The following is a 16,246-nucleotide window of genomic DNA, read 5'->3' as shown; positions in this document are numbered from 1 at the left end:
CAGAGTAAATTGTAAAGGAATAGTTTGACTTTTCTTTAGAAATATATCAACTTGCAGAGGAATTATAAGAGTCACCACTTTCGTCTCTGCACCATGCATACCCAACAGTTACTTTAGGCTATTTAGCTATTTAGAATTACAAATATGCAAGTTGCTGCCTCCTGTTTGACAAAGAAAAATTGCAGAATTTTCTCAAGGGACAAGGAAAACCATCTTTTATCCATAAAGTAAAAATACCAACAACATTCTAAACCTTGGAGGATGCTTTAAAGCTGATAAAACAGACTGATATTAATAGAAATTATATATATCAGACCCACAAAAGCAAACCAAGCCATCAGATACATGATATTTTCATTATTTAGTTACTTTATATCCCTGTCCCTATCAATAAAGTAAATCTTAATCTTAATCAAGCCCTGCTATGTGGTAGGTGTCGGACAAGTCATTGAACAAACTGGTGAAACAGCATTATTACATCCTCCAAATCAAAGATTCATTGTGAGATGTAGTATGCTGGACATCTAAAATACAGAGGGATTACCTATATTGTCAAAAACATTATCAACGGATGTAAAGAAAGAGATCAGCAAAGAGATAAAAATTACACTTTGGGTCGCCAAAAGCAAGATCATCCAAAAGTTTCTCACTGCAGCTTTAAGTTGTTCAGTGCTTTCATGTTCTCAGTGGATCTGAAACAGTAGGACACAGCAAACAGTGTCTTGGAGGAGCGATTCACTTGTGTTGTTTGTGCAATACGTTGTGTTTTCATTAGAGTGAGGGGTGTTCTGGTGTTGGCCTGTGACAAGTTTGTGTTTGTGATCTCTCTGACTCCATGTGGCAGCTTGACGGGAGGAAAAGGAAGAAATCTCTCCTCTGAGCTCCGGCAGTCACCTCAGGTTAGGGCGGGGTCCATCGCTTCTAAAGTCAGAGCTGCATCAGCACATTCTGCCTCATTGTGTACTGTACTCACTCCTCACACAGGCCCTGTCTGAGCCACACACACACACACACACACACACACACACACACACACACACACACACACACACACACAGACACACACACACACACACACACACACACACACACACACACACACACACACACACACACACACACACACACACACACAGACACACACAATCCTAACACAGAGGATGAACATAACTGCTGCCAACTACAGGCTGCTTGTTTTAACTTGAGAGGGACAAAACACTCCCTTTTTTTATATTACATAACTGATGATCATCATCAACAAGTTCACAAAATTTCACAATTTCACCCTCTGCACTCCATTGGCAACATCACACGTCGAATAAAAGGGCTCGTGCCTGTTTGAAGAAATGATACCTGCAGATACATGAATCACTGAGACAGGATTGCCTGCAGATGTGTCTCATGAGTTTTAATTTCCTGTGTTGCACATTTGTACACAAAGAACCAAGCGTGCATGAGTTTTATGATTATTCTTTTACTTCGGTCTGAAACACAGAGACACAAACACATCAACTCAGCGTGGCTGCACACTCTCGGACATCTGGGTCGACTGAGCTACGCATGGCATCAAAGACCTGCTAATCAAAGATGATGCTTATGACTCTCTCACACACTTATACAAATATTCTGCACACACACACACACACACACACACACACACAGTAAATATTAAAGTTTGTCTATATCATCATCATTATCACCACCAACAGACTTTTTTCCCACTTCATTACTGTGATTAGAAGGAAAATGTCTCTTTAAAAAAAAAAACAACAACTTTCATTTACATTTTTATGATCCGGTTACAGCTGCAACATTTCCAGTGTTAGGGTCTAAGTGAGTGAGTGACACGCCCCCTGAACGCAAGATGATGATTGTAGAGTGATATTTATGGTCTTGGTCTTGTCTTGGTCTGGCTCTGCCTTGGTCTTGGTCTTGGTCTTAACTTTGTCTCATCCCTAAATGTCATGGTTTTGTCTTGGTCTTGGAGCACTCTGGTCTTGTTCTTGGTTAGTGGTCTTGACTACAACACTACTGTAGGTTATAAAATATGACACGTCTCAATGAAGCTAACCATTGGTTTCTGAAGCAGAGTTTTAAAGACCTTAGAATGAGGTACCCCTATTGGAAATGCTGTCAGTCACACTAACTTTCAGTCAACCTAGTAACAGACAAAGAGGCAGAGCTGTGGTGGGCCTTTAGCCTCCTTGCTAATGAAAACAAAGCATCCATCTGTCAGTTGAGCCAGACCCCAAAATTCAGAAAGAAGAATGGCATCAGACTTATCCCAGGATATAATTCTCAACAAGAAACCAACTAAGCTTTTTTTTTTCTCCCAAAAAAATTGATTTGTAGCTAGGCCTGCCAATATGACAAAAATACGCAATGTGTGATAACATTGTTCAATGTTGCAATGACGATATGAAATGATAAATAAACAAAAATAAAGCTTCTGTTTTTCATGTTTTACAGTTGTTTGCAACATGTCCCTTCTAAATCCAAAATGTTCTTTCAAATAAATTGGCATTAAAAATCAGAAGGCAGCTGATATTAAGCTTTAGCTTCATAGGACTGCATTGATATGTTGTCGCAATATGGCCAGTATACCCACACTCTTAGAAATTCCCCCTGTTAAAAAACGGCAAACAACTGGCAGTAGGGTTGCCAGGAAGTTACTGTAAAATTAACGGTATATTGCTGTTGCTGAAATTTACAGTTTTCTACCGTTTTTTTAAATACAGCAAAAAGTTGTTGTTTAAAACCTTAACAGGAAAATACTGTTGAAAGGATTAACTGTTTAAAACTGTTTATTTACAATTCTTCACAAGAGGTATATTTGCAGATTTTTACTGTGAATTGTAAATACTATAGATTAATTTCCTTCTCTCAAAATGGACACAATATATTTATTTTCTAAACCTAGTGATTTGATCAATTAATCCGTGCATGTCATGTTATAAAACACCATGTTTTAAAATAATAAATAAACAGTGCCTTTAAAATTGCAACTTAAAATGTTAAGACAAATGCATTGCAAAAACTACGGTAAATTACCGTTTTGTTTCCTTCAAGCAATAATACAGTAAAATATTGTTATAACCCGTTATAATACAGTAAAGTCCTGTATTTAAGCATGACAGGATCATACTGTTGAAATGTCCTTGGAAATTTACAGCAATTTCTTAGAGTGCAGGCTTCCATCCAACAAATGAGACGTACACAGGGCTGAGTGAGACAGCATTGTTTGACTACATTAAAAGTGGTTTTTTTTTTATTATGATAAAATCAGACTTTTGGGTGTTTATTGCAAAGGCTCATATCGCGATAACTATAAAATCGTGATTGATTGCACAGCCCTAACTGTAGCTCAAGCTAAATGTTTTGTCTTGCATGAGGGATAAAATAACCAAATAACTGCCAGCACATTACTGAATACAAGTTCGGAAACAGCACAGCTGCTTTTATTAACATATGTGATGGGTGTTCCTGAGCAAATAACTGCAATCTGCCTTTAGCTGCCTTTACCTGCACCATGCCCTTCATTGAAGTTCAATGTAAACTTACTTTAACATATATGAGGGAGGGAGAACAATATTCTGACCAGAAAACGGTGAAATGCTGTAAAGGCAAAGGTGCTTGAGGGTCAATGCTCTTTGTAGCTCCTGTTTGTGTATGCGTTTTAAAGACTCGCTTAGTTTATCTATATATATATATATATATATATATATATTTTATTTAAGATTTATTTTTGGGCTTTTTGTGCCTTTAATGGATAGATAGGACAGTGGATAGAGTCGGAAATCAGGGAGAGAGAGTGGGGAATGACATGCGGGAAAGGAGCCACAGGTGGGATGTGAACCTTGGCCGCCCGCTTGAGACGACAGCCTCCATACATGGGGCGCGCGCACTAACCACTGCGCCACCAGCGCCCCCTGCTGCTATATTTTGATCAAAATCTTTTTGAGTCAAGCTTAGAAATTTAGCAAGCATCATAAATTCAGTATGAACTTAAGGAGTACTTATTTGTGAAATGTGTACATTGTGTACTTCCTGTGTCTTCTGTCACGCCGCAGGAACTAGAACACGTCTGAGAGGATTACCCCGAATGCTCAACAATGAATTCCATATAAGTTTGAGATGTGACAGCGACTTTGCATTCCCATGGAGACACACCAATAAGCATTGCTTGCTTTATTTACCATAAACAGCTAAATGCTAAATGGAAGAAGACTTCAGACTCCGGATTGAGACAGTAAACTCATTAGGGAGAATTTTACTGAGCTATTAAATTTAAGAAAGTTATTTTTTCTGATAGGAACAGACAGTTTTGCTGACACTGGAGACGCCGCCCCCCTGGCCATTAGAAGGATTGCATGTTTATGGCATTAACAGCATTATGTCCACTTCTTACAGTCTTAATAAGAATTCCAGCGCCTTATTCATGTTTTCTCAGATGCCAACATGACGATCCAAACTTTTACTCTCGTACAAGGCATTGGATGATATTGTGAAGTCCTTCATTTCACAATATGGAACTACATGCTGTGTTGTGTCATGATATGGGATGTTTTTTAGTTTAAAAAAAATGCACAGATAACAAGGCTGTGACCACCACATTCATTGTTATGCTACTCTGGGTTTGTTAGTCTTGGTGAAGGTTGCAAAATTGTCATAGCAGGGACATCTGTCAAAGCTTGGGATGACATATTTAAAATAAATGTAGCACCAGCAAACACAAACAACACCTAACCATGTATGAAATCTACTGGAGTTGTTTCACCATGCTTACACAATCTTAAAACGGTTTGATTATGCAACACATGCAAAAACATCCCATCATAATGAAGCATATTGGGCATGTATGTGGCTGTTGTCACATGAGATTAAGATTTTAGCTGCGGTGAGGGTGGTGGCAACAACACATAAAAGCAGCCCTTCATAGATTTGAACAAAGAATACTGTTGGTAGGTGGACGAGCCGGTTTCCTCCTTTAAATTACGACTTGCATGGCATGGCAGGCGTTAATTGAGCTGTAGACTCACAGGTGTATACATATTAACCCTATAAAGACCGTCTGCAAAATCTGAATGTGAGAGGTGGAAAACAACATAGCATAGCAGGAGGGTTCAGGGTTAAAAAATATTTTAAGAGATGAGCATGTTAATGACTCATTTCAGTGTGAACACGATAAAAGGACTGAAGTAACATCAGCTGCAGAAATGTAAATATGAAATTAAAAGACCCATTCTCAGAGTGTTAGATTAGAAGACTGATGAAGCTACAGCCAATAGCCAAATTATCTGAGTTACCACAGAGTTCAACGAAAAGCCAAATGCAAGTTGCTTGTAGTGGGTGTAACGCAGAACCGGCCCTAACCAACTTGGTGCCCTAGGCAAGATTTCAGCTGGTGTCTCTTAAATTGCAGCCAATTCGACATTCAATCCCTGAATTTGATAATATATTTTCTCTTCAGAGAAGTACAGAAACCTCAGAGTGTTAAAGCTTAGCAGAGATGTTTTCCTAAGCTTTACAACCCCACCCACACCATGAACAAATATCTATTCAGTGAGGACAAAATGCATGCAAGCTCTTAGACATGAATACTAAAAAGGCAAGTGCTTCAAACTATGAATTACAGCAGGTGATTGAAAACAAACATGTTTAATCAACTAGGGTGTTAGTAGCACTAACTACACAAAGATTTCAAAAACAATTTAAGTTATGTCCCATACAACATACTCCACAAAAGAAGAAGTGTATTTCTTACCCTAGATATTTTCTCAACACAGCTGCGCCCCCTATGGACGGTCGAGCATTTGCCTAAATACTGCACTATGCCACAGGCGAGCCCTGGAGTTACTCCTTTGTTGGTATTAAACTGCAGAGGACATACATCTACATAGAAACTAGTTTAATCATTGTGTTAGCTTTGACTTTTTGGTGTATCCTTTATTAGTTTGAATGGTTTGTTAAGAAAAACGTGTCTGTAAAGTTCTGTATTAGGTTGTTTTAACTCGCTGTGACTCTGGATAGTAATCAATTGGTAAGAAAAATGGTTACATATTTAACCAGCAGAGCGTCTTGTTTCTACTCTGATTTGAGTAAGAAATGTAACAGATTAAGTCGGCAAAGCTTTGCATTTAAACCCCATTCTGAATAAATCTTAATCAGACGAGACCAGCAGGTGCATCATTTATCTTTGTGGACACATGTTGCCAGTTTCTTTTCCAGACAGTTCTCTCAGAGGTCTGCAGCGTCCCCTGCAGGATCAATTTGGAGGATCTTTTGTGTGCCTTAAAACTGAACTCTGCACTTTTGGACAAAAGCAAAACAAAATAACTATTTTAAGATTTTTTTAAAATATGAGGTTTTATGAATGTGTTAGTTTGTGAAGATGAAAATGTCTGAACTTTGGATCTTAGTTATCTCACTTCTTCCCCTGAATTATAACAAATCAGCTTAAATCAGCTGTACCTAAATATAAACATAGACATAAGCATCTCAGATATAACGTCATTAAACCAAATGTGCTCATATAATATCCAGAACTTAATAATCAACACTTTCATATGAGAGAAAGTGTGAAGTAAACAAGCAGACGATTCCAGTCCAGAGACAGAAGAAGAAAAGAGTGTGCCCTGTGAATGTGTTATAATGAATGTGTACTTCAGGTTCAGCCTCTCAGCATGTGACAGTGTGAAAACAAGCCGTGCTAAATTAGGTGTGATCACATCTCTGCCGCAGGGAGGGCACGGATCCGCCTTTCAGATGACTCACCACAGACACACAACAAGACTATTGATCCCCGAGGGAGAAGAAACACTGAAGAGCACTTCTCTGTCACCTTGGGAAAAAAATACATTGCAGATAAAAGAAGACATTCAACTGTGCTTTTCTCAGCTCTTCAGTTCCGTCTGTGATACACTGTCCCGCCTCTCAGCATGAGTGCATCTCTGACATATAAATGAACAAACAGTTCATTAAGAGTAAAAAGTGGTGCCGCTTTCTTCCTTGTACACTCCTCCCGAAAAGATATGCAAGCTGTGTTTATCATCATTTCACATGATGTGAGGCTAATCAGGTTGTACAAATTTAATAGCATAATGAAAAAGTGTTGATTCACGTATAGATTTACTGAAAGAGAGTCTACATGTTAATATTGGCAAGGTTGACATCAGTGTGATGGATGCACAATAACAATGAGATTCTGCAGATGTTATCCGGGTCACCAAACACAAACACACGTTTTATTTTCATGAAAGGGTGCAAACATAGCTTCCCAAAAACATTATACCGGCTGCTCAATAGATGTTCTTCTGAGCTGAATAACACTCGTCGTTATGGCCTCACAAATGAACCAAATCTCCAGATTACAGATGTGGAAATGTCAAAAACATCACAGAAATATGAACTCAGCTTGTAAATAGAGTGTAGTAATTACAAAAATGAAAGAACATATTTAAACACCAGAGATAACATCAAATGAAAATGAAGTTTTTCTTTGTCTGACTTATGATTATTAGTTTCCTCCTGTTTTACATCAAACAAACACAACACGCACGTTTCTATTCAAGCCATAACAATTGATTTAAATATACTGATACATATATGATACACAAAAAAAAAACATTGAAGTATTAGGCTATCTGATCCTTAAATCTTTTCAAGTCGATGTTTCACACCGGATTCAGCATGAACTCTGAACAGCTTCATTTTAAATCCTCTTCAGGTTCTTTCTCATGAGATGCAAAAAAAAGTGAACGACAGGCACAAAATAACATATTCCAAACATGTCAACATTAAGCCTTCAAACTATGGGATCGCTCAGACTAAGATGGGGGAATTTAGGAAGCATGTTGTGAAATGAATGAATAAAGTCTCTGAAATAAAGGCTTGGGATGCAAATCAATGGCTACCCTGCAGCGACGGAGGACAAACACAGAGCTCAATCTCCTTTTCCATTAAACCAGTGCTGGTCTTGTGAGATTTCAACTCTGCACATGGTTGTTGGCAGGGTGCAGGGTGTCAGGCCAGATTTTCAGTTGGAGTTTTGGAACTTGAAAACCTAGTATGGAAGCAAAAAAGCATCTTCAGAGCATTTTGCTCACCTGAGCCCTGCTGCCAGCTTCTCCATCGCAGCTGTACGCTCCTCTGCTTTCTTCTGTGAGCGACGCAGGACGTTCCTCAGCTCCTCAAGATGGTCCAGAGTGCCCACCAGCTCTCCTTTCACTGTTTTCATCTGGCTCTCCAGCATCTGTGTGTGATGAAGGGAGTTTCTCCTATACCGTCTGGTGGAGCGCACTCTCTCCTCCAGGTCCTCCACTGCAGCACAGAACAGAAAATAGAATCACTACAGAAAAAGGTGGAGGATTTTAAGAAATGGCAGTAACTAGAAAAACAAATGTAGATGTGTTGTTTGTGATACAGACCCATGTTCTCCTGGTAGCCCATGCTCTCTGAGCCAGATTCCGTCTTCTTCTCAAACAGGCCCTTGGTCTGCTGAAGCATCTTCTCCATCTTGACAAGTTCAGCAGCCTTTGTGTCGCTGTCCCGGCGGATTTTCAGTAAATCCTGCTCTCTCTGAGTCAGCTCGCCATGAAAATTACTCATGTTGAGTTTTTAAAATCCTCACAGCACAAACTGCAACTTAACACTGCAAAAGAGTCACCTGCCACACAGCCACCAACCTCAGTGAGCAGAAGACCCGACGATAATGTTTCTAAGACAGATTTCAGCATTCACTGATGTTCCTCTGCAGAAACAGACTCCTCTTTGTCCTGCTTTGCAGAATTTAACGCTATGAACTATTCTGCTGGTCATATTAGGCTTTTTATAGTCCCTGACCTCAGCACATGTCTGGAAGACATCTGGAAACAGTCGACTCTCAGTACACACTGTTACAATTGACAAGTCATGAGACCAGCTCCACAAAGCCTCCAAGAAGAACATTCAAATTTGCACTAAATAACTGGTGACAAAGTTCTGAGAAGAACAGAAGAGAGCAAGATTATTATTATTAATAATAATAATAATAATAATAATAATAATAATAACAAATTAGATTGATATAGCGCTTTTCTAAATACTCAAAGACGCTTTGACAGGAAACAACAAAAAACAAAGCAAGATTGCCCCTTTGTTGGATTATTTGACTAAATGAAACATCTGTGTTTATTCACACACAGGATGAAAGTCTTTAATCTCAAAATTGTGACTAAAAGGGATGCGCCGGTAGCCCAGTGTCTAGTGTAAGTGCTCCATGTAATAAAGTTTACCTTGACCTTGATGTATGGGGGCCATAGTCCTCCAAGCAGGCGGTCCAGGTTCGAATCCAACCTGTGGTACCTCTTCCTTAAGGCATTTCCCAATCTCGATCCTTCCTTCTCTATCCACTGTCCTATCTCTATCTTCACAATATACTGATGTAACTAAGGTCATTTGAGCATTTTAAGCGATTTGTTTTCTTAACACAGAACATACTTTACATTTACAAACAAAAAATAAGGGTATAATCTTGTGAGTGAGACAGGCACTAATACATTTTGTAACTATGCTCTCTCTTTAACCGATCACATACCGAGAAACAATCTCAACAGCAGCTTTACGGAGCAGAAACTTTATGTTACTGTTCTGGTATGTGAGCATATTGATTTGTTTATTTTCTTTCCTAATGCCATTTTACTGCTGGGCACAACTTGATAAAACGTGTATTAGTGAAGGTCACAGGTTTAGCACCTTGGACAGCTGTCACGTTGAAAAGACTGCAGCTGCAAAGACTGCTGAAAAACTTTCCACTGTGTGATCTAAAAAAAAAAAAAATCCCTCCTCTTTTAATTTCTTTACTCTTGCCTGGCCCTGCAGGTGCCTTAGTAAATACTTTATCAGATGTGTATAGTATGTGTGTATGTATTTAAATAAACATAAAGTGTATCTGTCTTTTGTAGCCTCTGTTAGGTGTTTCTTGGCTGCTCTGTGTGTGCTGCAGATTAAGGACTATAGCTGGGAGTCTTTGTGTATCTCATGATTCAATTTCGAGCCTTGGGGTCAATATTCGATTCAGAATCTATTTCGGTTCAAAACGATTCTGGATTCAAAGTCTATTTCTGAATTAATACATACTTCAGGATCTTCTCATCTGTGAGACTGGCTGAATTCTTGTTGCCCTATTTGTCATTCTACTGAGTTAAAGAGCTATAGCCTTAGCACTTAGCAAGGGGTGACTGATTAGCCCAAACAAAAAAAAGATTTTTGGATGTTATGAATCGATTTAAAATCAGAAGATAAGAATCTTGATTTTTTACATAAATCTATTGTTTTCCCACCTCTATTAAGGACAGGAGTAGTATGGGGAGTACAGTTATCTAACTGTGCACTACAAGATTTTGTGGTGAAAATATCAACACCCCCTCCCCCTTTCGAAAACATCTACCTGATTGCCAGCTCCACCTTCTGGCTTCTACAGGTGTGACTCACTGCTCCAGCTCATCTGACACTAAGCACTCCTGTCACCCACTAACTGGTAAACAACTCTTTCCTGAACTAGTCCTTTGCACCCAAATGAATGTACCCTAAGTGATTTGTGTGCTCCAGTTTCTTTGGATCTTGTCTGAGAGAAGGAGTCCACTGGTTATATTTTGAACATACATCCTGTGAATGTTGCAGGTTAACCGATGAAGACCTTGTTCCTGTTGCTGATCCCTTGTCTCTGTATCAGCTCTACCTCCATTTCATCCACAGATCTCGTACAAATTTATCCCTGAAGTCAAATGAAGGAGAATCAAGCAGCTGCTTTTTGAAGTGATTCGACCTAACCGTATGTCCCTTTACGAGGGTCACTCACCTCACAGGCTGCCAGGGGCTTCTTTAGATGTGGTTGAAGGGTAATTAAAACGTTCTCTACCTCGTTGCGCTACGGCTGTACAAACAAAATCTCTTTTTAGTTCTCTAATCTCTACATTATAAAATTGGCTCACACTGACATAATACACAGCCAGCACATGATGAGAAACATGGACAGACAAGCTCATTGTAAAATATCTCTGCTGAGAAAAGCAACAACGATGTAAACAGCATAAAAATAGAAGAGAACAATTTCTCCTTCCTTTTACACAAACCAAATTAACCTCTTAAAGATCAAGACAATGTAGAACTATAGGTCATGAAGCATTTCCTTGTCAAACGAAACATTTTTCCTCATTCGAAAAAGAAAGGGGTTTGACTTTAAAAATGAAAAGTGATATAAGATCTATTTGCGGAATAAAACAAATCCTCCTTCAGGGCTATCCAGTTTGAATCAACAAACCTGTGTTTGAGCAGATATGACCCACTTTTCTACAATGAACTGACTGTGTTGAAAAAATCCCTGTACATATCGGCTGGGACTCTCTTTTCCTGGTAAAATGAAGCTTAAGTTAAATTCAATAATGACCAAAACAATGCTTGCAGCTGTGTTGATTATAACTGACCCTTATCCAGCAGCCCAGTGTGTTCACCAGCAGGGGCCTGGGGCTGCAGCAGACCAGGACCTGATTCTCAACCCCTGCATGCAGCACACCCGTCTGACCACTAGCTGAAGACTAGGACCAACATCTCAGAAAGTCACATGACAAACAAGTTAGTTAGTTCTCTCAGATTTGCTATCACAATAACATTACCGTGCCATAACATCACATTTACATGATTTTTAGATACAAGTCAGAGCAGCAACGTTGAAGAGAGACTAATTCTTGGTTTGTTTTTCTAAGCCTGTGACTGCTGCTGCACTGGGTCGGTTTCAGAGAGGGCTAATCACAGCTTTTGTCCAATTTTTTCACTGCAGAGATTTAAGGTGAGATTTCCTGTCAGTATTAACTGTAATGTTTTGGCAAAGAGATGAAGCATTCTGTTTTATCTAAGGGGGTTACCAAAAAAGACACAAGCAGCATATAAACACACTCCACAGTCACAGATGAATATTTCTTTAATAATCGAAATGATGATGTAAAAAACAATGACCCCGTTTTGGCAATGATAGAATGAAACAACATAGGGTTGAACTTTGCATGTTCCTTGACTTTAGTTAGATCAGAGACATGTATTTGTATGTAAGGTATATCTTGGGCCTAGGGTCTTAATTATCTCTGTATATCTTTTGACACTAAAATGTACTCTAATGGATTCTTTGGCCTGGAGCCACAGCATGCAGGACTTTAGGGGACTCTTTAAGTAACTTATGGTACTTGTGAATCTCCAGATGTGGAGCTCCAAGAGACTATATTTACTCTGTTCATGCTACATATTGTTGAAGAGGGATCTTGACTTGTACTTCCTTCAGCTGAATAAAATCACAGCCTCATTGAAGTTCAACTTGTGGTCTGAGTGTGTGCATCCTAAATCTCATCTGTGCAAAAAACAATAATGGAGTTGTCCTCATCGGTGAACATATTCAGGATAGCCTTTGCGAACGTGGGAGTAACTCTGATCGATGCGTCAGCACCAACCACTTCACAGAAAGCCTCGCTGAAGGAGCCTTTTAAACTCTGTTCCATGTTTTCATCGTAGATTTTAGTGGCCCTTCTATGACCTAAACCTAAGTTCAACTCCTTTGCGAACTATATCTTTTCTCCATTCCTTGACAGAGGTAGGATCATCAAAATACAGAGGAGCGACTGTCTCTACGGAGAGTCTCAGCACATCTGCATACATGCTGGTCAGCTTCTCCTTCACATCAAGGTCCAATATGCCAAATCAAGTGTTTGCCTGTCAATTACTTGATTATAATATAAAAGCTATTTCTCAGTAGCATTACTTTCTCAGCAAAGTTTTCCTCTTCATCATCCAGTTTGAAATGATTGCAAAGGGACGGCGTTAATTATCCCCTGCTCTGTGTCGATCGTTACAGCCCCACAGGAGCACATTGAGGTGGATGGAGATGAATCTTTAGGAAGGGGAGAGCTAGATCTCATCTCTCTAACCTCTGCAGAAGGTGGTGTGTTATTTCTAACATGTTCTTCCACCGTGACTTCAGGCTTCTCAAATGAATCGGCGGAGGACAAAGTTGAAGGAACTTTCTCTCTCTCTGGTGTGATTTCATTTTGCTCCGAATTACCAAACACAACCTGATAGTCTATATCACGTTCAGCAAACATCCGGCGGTGTTCAAAAAACCTATGCAAATACTGATCCAACCTCCAGAAGTATTCTTCATTGTCTAGGTCTTCGGCTTCCCACACCCAAATCTGCACTGGTTTCTACACCAGATTGATAAATGAGATGAATGAAATTCCACTGAGATGTGGAATCAGTTTGATCAGCTGTAAAGAAACAAAGAAAGCTGTGTCAGGTCATAACATTTGTACTTAGATACATGTTTAGTATCTGACTTATTTATTGTATTGATCTTTTTCAAATATTATGAGTTTGATAACTGCTGCAGGAAGAAATTATTATTGTTCGATCTTTTCAGAGGAAACCTTACAGTGTGAGTTAATAGATTGTTAAATTGTAATACATGAGTGCCACCATGAGGGGGAAGACTAACAACAGTTATCTTTTGTGAATCTGTCTGCTTTCTCTCAATAAAGCATGATCAACAAAGCTATGTTTTTATCTATTTCGGTTTTGGCAGACATCCACTTTAACATGAGGAGTCAGTTTCACACATCCTCACATCAGTTACAAATAATAAAATTCTTCTTCAGGATGTTCCTCACAACCTCTGCTGATCAGTAACAGCTCAAGTACAGATTGTTCCAGATGAGGGACGTTAAGGTTATTTCTGGAAGGCTATATGACAGACATGTCTTGTCACTTGTTACCTAGGTTACTCATTTGATTTAATGGATGCTGATGGAAAGATGAGGTTATGAGCAGGTGTGGGCTGCAGCGTTATACAAAGATGATGGTTGTTAGTGAAAGGTAAACTAGATTTAGACATGGACATTTCAAATCTCCACAGATGTTCCAGTGTCAATTAATGGTAAAGGTTATGTTTGTGTAGGAGGGATTCATTATGATATACATTGTGCATAATTATCTGTATTTTCTTGAATCAGGCCCCAAAGAGAAGAATCGATCCAGCTAGAGAAGCCTGTGAATCTTTGGTGTATTCTCTGTGCTCTCCAGTCGTGCCACAGCCTCCGTCTCTGCAACAGCATGGTTGTTGTTTGTTTGTTCTTATATGGAAACAGAATATTTCATCAACCCACTCAGAGGGCCTCAAGGTAATCAGCATTACATAATCTCAGGAAATACCTTATCTGCATCCAGTTTCTCCTCCGAGCTTCCCCTTCTCAAAATTCTACACCTGCCGCCGAGAAAATCCAATATCACAGCTTTGTTTCTGTCTTTTCTAACGTTCTCCCCAGAAATAATTGATCGATGCAGCTATCACTGCGCCGTTGTGCTGCAAGAATTCCTCGTTCTCCTGCAATTAAATCTGTCGTTTCTAATTTCAAAGACAAATTGCATTTGTGTCACACATTGAAATACACTTTCATGAAATACAACCACCATAAAATTGTTGTCTGTTTTGATGGATGATAATGAAGGCCTACATGATGTGCATGCTAATGTGCTCTATAACTGAGTGCCCATTACTTTTTGTTGGTGCATTCCCATGAGATGCAATCTTACTGTCTTGTATGATATGAGATAGCAGCAAGAGGTCTCACAGCAGAGTCATCAAATATACAGACTTCATGTAGCAGCAGTCCAATTTAGGTAAAGTAAGGATTTGATAAGTTACATATAAACATGTTAATCTGTGAATATAAAGATACTCATGCTCCACACCTTTTCTCTCTGCTTCCCTGTAAGGATGACAAAAGAAAGATGTGAGCATTACCCTGTAAAATTGAATATATAACACAAAGTCATTCAAAACAAGAAAGTGGTGATTCATCCTCCTCCTCCTCCTCCTCCTCTGCTGACTCCAGCTTCCCTCTGAGCTGTGAGACTTGTCATTTTTGAGTGTTATTTTTCCAAACCCTACAAGGAAACACAAATCTTCCCTGCTGCCAGTTTTGAGGTGAGGTGTCATATAAAAATTGTTCTTTTTTAAAACGTTTAAGTTCCCTTTTCACCTACCTATGGGGACACCATTCACGATGAGATTTAAACCCGGGGGAGTGCCAGTTTAATCCAGAAAGGGACACCAACGACAATAACACTTATTAGTAATCTTTAAAAGTGTCTTTTTATATCTGTCTCCCACATGTTCTTCCATGTTACACCATGCTAAATCAAATGTTATGTTCATCTAAGATAACTGAGATCAAGCTTTACAAGGTCATACAGTCTGCATACAGATTCTTACATCTTACATCCATGCAGATTTGCATTCATTCAAAATTCATTTGGATGCTCACTCTGTCCGTATTCTGACCACTATGAGTTAAAATCCAATATTTAGTTATTTTATCTCTGTTTTGTTCTCCACAAACTCCCGGGAGAAATATCCAAATTCTTTAGATGCTCAGTGCACATCTATGTTGACCCGCTTCAGGTAACTTAGTGTGTGTGATGAGTGTGTCTGAGAACTGAGAGAAAGTTCCAGGTTCTGGCCATATTGCATACATATAACATTATTTAACAATCAATAATGCAAACGTATTGCTGAGGGATACTTTGCTGAACTGTAAGGGCATGACAAATTGAATGAGTAACAATTAACTACATTGTAAATATAAAGCATTTCAAGCTAGACATATGGAACAACATCTACCATGTGATAGATCATTGTTTATATGATAGATTCCAGTGCAATGTATGCACATGAGGGTATTTAGCATTTCTGTTCTAAATATCATGTATTACACTATTTTAAACACAATTTTTTTTTTAATACAGAGCCACTAGTGTGAATAATTAATGATACATTTTGCGAACATGATAATTATCTGGTGGAAACAAATTTTTATCTTGTGAGAACAAGTAAGATGATTTGTGCGAACAAGATCATTATATTGTATTAAACATCTAAACAACATTAAACATTTAAAACATCTTGTATGTGCACAAGATGTTTTAAATTTAAATTTTTTGGGGCTCTGTAGTTTTATGTGCAAAATTTTCTCACACAAAATAACGAATCCTTGTCTTTCTCCAAAAAATAATTTATGAATATATAGACAGTTATATAGCGTGTTTGGACTGAAACCGAAGTGGTCGCTAAGAACCCCCTAAAGCATATCAGACAGCATGTAGGACGTAGGCTTTTTTTTTTTTAATATGAACCACAAATGGTCACAAACTGTCACTCATCCTAATT

General features: G+C 38.8%; 1 protein-coding gene across 1 annotated transcript; it reads right to left on the bottom strand.

Annotated features, from left to right (window-relative positions):
* Positions 1-7,421: 7,421 nt before the first annotated feature.
* On the bottom strand, positions 7,422-8,799 carry si:ch73-389b16.1 (uncharacterized). Its single transcript, XM_061030681.1, has 2 exons — positions 8,427-8,799; positions 7,422-8,319 (listed from the first exon to the last, which is right to left on the bottom strand). Exons 1-2 carry the CDS (start codon positions 8,605-8,607, stop codon positions 8,102-8,104), a joined length of 399 nt encoding a protein of 132 aa, XP_060886664.1. The 5' UTR covers positions 8,608-8,799; the 3' UTR covers positions 7,422-8,101.
* Positions 8,800-16,246: the final 7,447 nt, after the last annotated feature.

Source organism: Labrus mixtus, chromosome 3 (genome assembly GCF_963584025.1).
Source record: "Labrus mixtus chromosome 3, fLabMix1.1, whole genome shotgun sequence".
In the NCBI taxonomy this organism is placed as follows: domain Eukaryota; kingdom Metazoa; phylum Chordata; class Actinopteri; order Labriformes; family Labridae; genus Labrus; species Labrus mixtus.
This window is presented reverse-complemented; position numbering and strand designations above follow the sequence as displayed.

Excerpts from the sequence above, each read along its gene's own strand:
- si:ch73-389b16.1 (XM_061030681.1), bottom strand. The coding sequence starts at position 8,607 with ATGAGTAATTTTCATGGCGAGCTGACTCAGAGAGAGCAGGATTTACTG. Across the intron at positions 8,320-8,426 it reads GGGCTACCAGGAGAACATGG|TGGAGGACCTGGAGGAGAGA; the intron begins GTCTGTATCACA and ends TCTGTGCTGCAG.